We start from the raw sequence: 7,018 nt of genomic DNA on the forward strand, positions 1-7,018 counted from the left end.
TGTCTAGTCCTACAATGACTTCATTGAGAAGACCGAGACTGAGTTGAATAAGGAACCAGACTCGACACCTGCTGCCAAGCCTCAGATCAAGGCCCCCACCTCAGCCACAGAGAAGCCCAAGGTTAAACCAATACCTCCTTACAGGTACACCAGCGCACTAACTATGTGTATGTTGCACAAACTGATCAATGGGTCCATTTTCATTGGATCTTCATCTAAAAAAATGGTTTCTCTCCAGGCCTGAAACCGGCAAAAACTGGAAGGTTGTCTCTGACTCTGAGAAAGCTGAGAAGACACTTCCACATTCTCCAGTTGAACAAGGTGGGTTGTGCATTCTCAAGAAGTTTATTTTTCTCCACGTTGACGTTTGTGCCCATGCTGTGATGATATCACCATTTTTTTCCTATATATATATATATATATATTTTTCAGATGACCTCACAACATCTGGGCTCAGTAAATATACCGCAGGGCATGAGGAATCCTCAGACGAGGACCCCCCTACAGTGACCCCAACTCCAGTGTATGGGAGTCCAGAGCACACCAACGGTCTGAGGGGCCTGCTGTCCCCCAAGCCTCTCCCCAGGAAGCCCTCTGAGGGGGCACTCTCCCTGAGGGAGCCAGCCAGGCCACAGGCCACCAACTCTGGGGATGAGCGCGTCGTCTCCAGCCACCGGTCAGAGGTCATCGAGGAGCTGGACTCTGTGAAGTCTGAAGGATGTGAGCACACTCAGTCACGCTCTGAAGACAGTCACTTTGACCATCTACTCAAACCTGACCTAGAGCAGAGCCCAGCCTCCCAGCAGCACCAGTCTCTGTCAGAACATGTTTCCTCAGAGAAAGGAGAACAAGGGCTTTCCCCGATAAGCAGTCTTGATGTTGATGAGAAATCTGCTAAATCACCATCCCCCATCAAAGGGCAATCCTACACCCCTGAGTCTGATGTCTTATCATCAAAGAGTGACTTTTCAGCCAAGGGTAAGGAGGCCTCTCCTCCTTCAGCTGATGGTTATCATGAAGACTTTAAATTCTCTGTGGAGTCTTCACTCAGGGAGGACAACCAAGGCTCCAAACCTACCTCACCATCCCACCAAGAGACCAGAGAGGCTTCCCACAGCAGGTCACCCTTCTACAGTAGTGAGGAGGAGATCGGTGAGGAGCTGAGTGGAAGATCTGGAGCTACTAGTGGCAGTCCTCGCTCTGAAATACTTCTGGACCTGCAGAGCCAGACCAAGGATTCCCAGGTCATTAGTTCAAACCGCTCCCCAACTATCTCCCCTTCCCAGACCCCACCTTCACTAGCACTGGATGAAATGCCTAACTTCACGATTGGAGACAGGGTTTTAGTGAGTAACGTCCAGCCTGGTACGCTTAGATTCAAGGGCCACACCAGCTTTGCCAACGGCTTCTGGGCTGGAGTGGAGCTGGACAAGTCTGAAGGAAGCAACAATGGCACCTACGATGGGGTGGTGTACTTTGAGTGTGAGGAGGGCCATGGCATCTTCGCTCCTCCGGACAAGATCTCCCGTTTGCCAGAGAAGTTTGAGATCTACGTAGACACCACAGAGGATGAGGACTCTTTCCTTGACGACCAATCTGAAAACAAGCCAAACAAATGCAACTTTGAAAAGAAAACGCATGAAAGAAATCTGCAAAATAAAAGAGGGGGAACATCTCAGAATTATCGTTCTGGAGACAACGGACCTACTGATGTGAATGATGATTCAGCTGAACACCAGACAAACCTGATCAACTTACATGAGTTCAAAGAGGGAGAATATCCAATGTCCAATGGAAGAACCAAGACCATCCTCCTGGACCTTGAAGATGTACCTACCAGTCTCTTCATCACTGACATAGAACGTAAGATAAGTCTTGATGAGACCTCTACCCTCATTGAGAGGAAAGGCCTAGATGCCCATCAGAAGTTTACTCCAGAGCAGACCGTGGGGAAAGACGTCCTCAGTGCTTTTGCAGATAAGGTCCTCAACAACTTCATGAAAGATGCTGTGAAGCAATTCGCACAGATCAGAAAGGCCAAAGAAGAGAAGATATCAGCTGCTAATCAAATGAAAGATTTCATTAAAAAGGTAGAGGGTGGGGAAACTGTCTCCCAACCACAGGTTGTGGCACAGAGAGATGGTCTGCCCTTCTTCCTAGACGGAGACCAAAAGGAGCAAGTCTCGTCTCCAGAACTCTGTAACCGGCCGGTGAGTTCATCTGATCTCTTTTTAAAACTGTTATACAGTAAATGTTGTAAGTGTTAAAACATACAGTATTTTCTTCAGATAATGTGATAACCTGCAATCACATGTGCAATGCATTTAATTTCTAAATTAGGATATTTTCAGCTAAAATACTTCAAAGAGCTGATGTTCTAGTAAATGATTAAACAGAACTGATAACATTGCTGTAGGGGAATCGATCAATAATTGAGCTTAGCAGCACTGTTGATAACCATCCAGAGTTGATTTTACCTCAAAATACCCTTTAGTCCAAAGGTCAAACAACTTTGACCAACAGGCTTATCTACACTGAGTGCAAGAAACATTATGAACACCTGCTCTTTCCATGACAGACTGACCAGGTGAATCCCGGTGAAGGCTATGTTCCCTTATTGATGTAACTTGTTAAATCCACTTCAATCAGTGTAGATTAAGGGGTGGAAATGGGTTAAAGAATGATTTTTAAGCCTTGAGACAATTGAGACATGGATTGTATGTGTGGCTGGGCAAGACAAAATATTTAAGTGCCTTTGAACGGGGTATTGTAGTAGGTGCCAGGCGCACTGGTTTGTATCAAGAACTGCAACGCTGCTGGGTTTTTCACGCTCAACTGTTTCCCGTGTGTATCAAGAATGGTCCACCACCCAAAGGACATCCAGCCAACTTAACACAACTGCAGGAAGCATTGGAGTCAACATAGGCCAGCATCCCTGTGGAATGCTTTCGACACATTGTAGAGTCCATGCCTGACGAATTGAGGCTGTTCTAAGGGCAAAAGGGTGTGCAGCACAATATTAGGAAGGTGTTCTTAATTTTTTGTACACTCTGTGTATATCCAATTGAATGTGGTGCTCTGTTTTCTTCTGTTTTTGTAGATATTTATCCCAGTAGAATTTAAAACGTTATAAAATTTTCATAGGGTTTTCACTTAGTGACTCTTGTCCTTCCTCTGTATCCATAGGAGAGTCCAGTGTTGGGGGCTAGTGGTCAGGAAGAGTTGACCAAGCGTCTGGCTGAGCTGGAGTTGAGCCGAGCGCTGCTGGATGAACTGGGGGACGAGCAGGAGTGGTTCGATGAGGACTATGGCCTCAGCTCCCGTAGAGAGCAGCAGAAACAGAAGCAACAGCAGGAGGAGGGGCTGTCAGCTGGGTCAGTAGGCCTGGCTGACCAGGTGAAGACCCCACCCAGACCAGAGCTGCCCCGGCAGCCCAAGCTCCCTGAGCAGCCTGCCATGGTGGTGCCTCACTCCGCCCCGAAGGTGGAGGAGCTGGTCGACGCTGCCACCCAGGAGATCTGGGACAGATGTAAACTGGGCCAGGGCACACAGACCCTCGCTGGGCTCGCAGTCCCCAAGCCTTCAGAGGAGTTCCTGGGATGCGATGGCAAGGATCCGGAAAGTCAATGTGTTCGCAGCTACAGACAGGTAAGGACACATTGAAAAGAGATGACCCATGTCATTTATTGAAATGTATCCACTGACATTTGCTTGCTATCTGCAGGCTGTATATGACTTATCATGGGAGATCATCAAGGAGATCTTTGCAGAGGATCCTAACGCCCATCAGCCTCAGTGGGTCAAGCCTCGACGCATGAACTCCTCCTACTTCCATAGAGTAAAGAGCCCTGGCGACATCACCAGAGTTCAGGTATGTATGTGAAACCGACATCAGTGTGCTTCTAACCGTATAGCTTCCTCCACTGTCCCTGTTCCATACCAGGCTCAAACTAGTGGTGTTCTGCTCGCAAACACACGCGACCTCCCTCCTTGACAACGTACCAAGCAATTGAGCTATAGAAAAAGCTCTATATCGATAGCTCCATTGGCAACATTTCAAGCTAGCTGTGGAGTGAGCTTACGCCACGTTGTTAACTCTGTTACATATGCAATGCTTATGGTGCCATCTAAAGTTTAAACTCGTCTTCCAGGCGTTCATCACCACAGAGGTGTTGAAACTGTATGGCCTGAAGAAGGACCACAACCAGAAAACAGATTGGCAGAAGATGCTGAAATTCGGAAGGAAAAAACGGGATCGAGTAGATCATATTCTGGTAAGAGCATTAAACGGTGATGCTTTAGGAGTGACTCGTTCTGAAACATTCTTAATTCAAGAAGTACTTTATTTTATGAATTACCCAACAAATGTGAAGTGTATTTTCTGATAGTAAGATGTCTTGTGTGCGTTTTCAGGTCCAGGAGCTTCATGAGGAAGAGTCTCAGTGGGTGAACTATGATGAAGATGAGCTCTATGTCAAGATGCAGTTGGCTGACGGTATCTTTGATGCATTGATAAAGGACACAGCAGAAGTTCTCACACAAATTCAGGAGAAGAGGTCAAAAAGAGCCCTTTCCTGAGCTTTGAAGCCTCTGTTTTAAACCCACCTTCCACCAGACAGTCCCTCCCACAGCCAACGTGCCAATGATCTCCAGATGCCTTCAGTTCAGTCAAACTGGTACCCCTCTGCAACACAGCTTTGGACTTGCTAATTGTGGATCTACCACGTCTTACACCAAACATCTTTGATCCAGCCTTTAACCAACATGTAAAGCCTCCCATGCTGGCTCCCCTGTTCATGTCCAGTCAAAGATGGAGTGGATCTTGTTTCCCAATAAATTCATCAATGCTGCTAAATTGACTGTTCCATGGCGAACTCATGAACTCAAGACAGTATTGAGGAGCAGTCTGGGTCATGTAATAACATGGGATGATGAGAAGATTATATATAACGAGTGGAAGTCATTGGGGTTATCAGATTGTATAAAAATGAAGTATTTTGCCTCTTGTATTGTGATATTTATTGTATGGAAATTATTTGATTATAGTTTTGTTGTAAGAAATCTTGCTGTTAACATGTTTCGAAACAAAGATTATTTTAGCATTTTGTGAAAGACTGATGAAATAACAAAGCACAAAAAGAAACGGCAATACATTGTATAGGGAGTGAAAAATAAATTCAAATATACCTTTTTTTGTATTTAATATTTAAGAATTCAAATATTAGTAATTGATGGGTTTAAACACTGTCCTTTTTCTTCCATGTTTTTGCCTAATAACTAGCCTATTGGCAATGAAAACGGATACCAAGAGGTTCTACCTGGTTAGTTTGGAAACCAGCCTGTCACGCTGGATTCAAGCCTTAAAATTAGCCTTTTACCTGATTTAGTTAAGTGCCTCTTTTGTTCTGTATGATTATGAATTGCCACACTCAAGAGCAACAACACAATTTCCAGGCCTTAGTTGATGTCTCTACTCTTATTCACCTCCTTTCTTTTGAATGTTATTTACATATACATAAATACCTAAAGGAAAACTGTTTTTCCAACTGGGTTAAACTTCAGTCTCTGCCTTGTTCAGTGTCTACCTAAGCATACTTCTAACCAGAGAACACCTTTTGAAATCCCCCATTTGCCTTTTGCTCACAGACTGTCGGTATTGCATTTCTAATGTTTCTAAGGTAGTATAACTCAAATGCCATTTATGGTAGTTAAATACACTTGCTTCTATGGCATTAGGCCTCTGGGCGTCACTGATGATGCGCTTCTGATATACTACAATGGAACCAAGTGTTCTCTCCATTCGTCACGTACACAATGGCTTTAGCAGCATGGTAGCAAGTGTGAGTCATTGATTAATTTGTGTGGGTCATAGCATTCAACAATGTTCAAGGGCTTATTCTGTCCTCTCATCACTAGATACCTTAGTCTAAGAATGCTGTGATGTACAAATTAATTTGCCGTGCACGACGATGCTTGTCAATTGTAATGTCAGTTAGCCAAGTGACAATTGTGGGAATGAAAGTAGTTTCCATGCCAATTTGCATTTGACCACCACTGTTCTTCTACCAGAAGAAGGAGTGGATAAACTGTCTATTGTGAGATGTTGGGCTGTACATTTCCGTTTGGTACCCATTTCTCCATGAAATGCCTCATTTTCCCGTCCCTAACTGTGTGTAATGAGAAAATAGTGATGTGATTTAGTACCTAGGAAATGCATTTCCACAAGTCTGTATTGCAACACTTCCCTCTAGAATGGTCAGAGAAATCTGAATTGATTGTAGCTGCGGATAAATATTAATTGATTGTAGCTGGTGGATGTAATGTCCCATTTTATAACTAACTATGCAGTATTTGTTGATCGGATACATTGCTTTATGTTTGGATTATACAAGCCAGCTTTGTAGTCTTTTGGAAAATCATTGAATCGCAATGTAATCAATATGCCTCCAGACAGTTTTCAAACTGCTGTCTGTAGTAGGACTGTGTTGGCCCTTGCTGTAAAGATGGGGATTTTAACTCCAAAGCAAAAATGTATATTAGGCAAAAATCGTTCGATAATGAAATTGAGTAGACTAGAGAAATCTTTTTGCATCTTTTAAAGTGTATGAATATTTATAATGTATTACTGTCAGAGACGCAGGTACACTTGAAGACTTGTACATTGTTTTATGGGGTGTAAATATACTAGAACAGTTCCCTGTTGGAACTGACTATTGAACCTGGAAGATTATTGTAAAATAAACATTGTTCACTTTGCAGATATGTATATAGTATACATATATTTGAACTAAATTGAACTTTGAAATTGTAAATAAATCTTTCATTTCCGAATCTTAAATGTCTGCTATAACCTGCAAAAATCGCTACCACACTTTTCTAGCTCAGTGCCCCAAGTGTTTGGCCAAATGTGGTTTGCCTTTTCATTTTTTTATTTTATTTGAGTGATTTGCATAAGTGTATTATTATAAACAAAGCTGCAGGACATCCTCACTGTGTCCTGTTACACCCTGAGTTATAC

General features: G+C 43.5%; 1 protein-coding gene across 1 annotated transcript in view; it reads left to right on the forward strand.

Moving 5' to 3' along the window:
• Positions 1-6,797, forward strand: part of LOC311148937 (centrosome-associated protein 350-like) — a 43,665-nt gene extending 36,868 nt beyond the window's left edge. Inside the window, exons 30-36 of the mRNA XM_084185973.1 lie at positions 8-144; positions 239-321; positions 433-2,210; positions 3,187-3,648; positions 3,725-3,871; positions 4,152-4,274; positions 4,414-6,797. Of these exons, the coding sequence (XP_084042099.1) occupies positions 8-144; positions 239-321; positions 433-2,210; positions 3,187-3,648; positions 3,725-3,871; positions 4,152-4,274; positions 4,414-4,578 (2,895 nt within the window). The 3' untranslated portion in view covers positions 4,579-6,797. The remainder of the gene's footprint in view (positions 1-7; positions 145-238; positions 322-432; positions 2,211-3,186; positions 3,649-3,724; positions 3,872-4,151; positions 4,275-4,413) is intronic.
• The last annotated feature ends 221 nt before the right edge of the window (positions 6,798-7,018 follow it).

Source organism: Coregonus lavaretus (genome assembly GCF_964263955.1).
Source record: "Coregonus lavaretus genome assembly, chromosome: 21".
In the NCBI taxonomy this organism is placed as follows: domain Eukaryota; kingdom Metazoa; phylum Chordata; class Actinopteri; order Salmoniformes; family Salmonidae; genus Coregonus; species Coregonus lavaretus.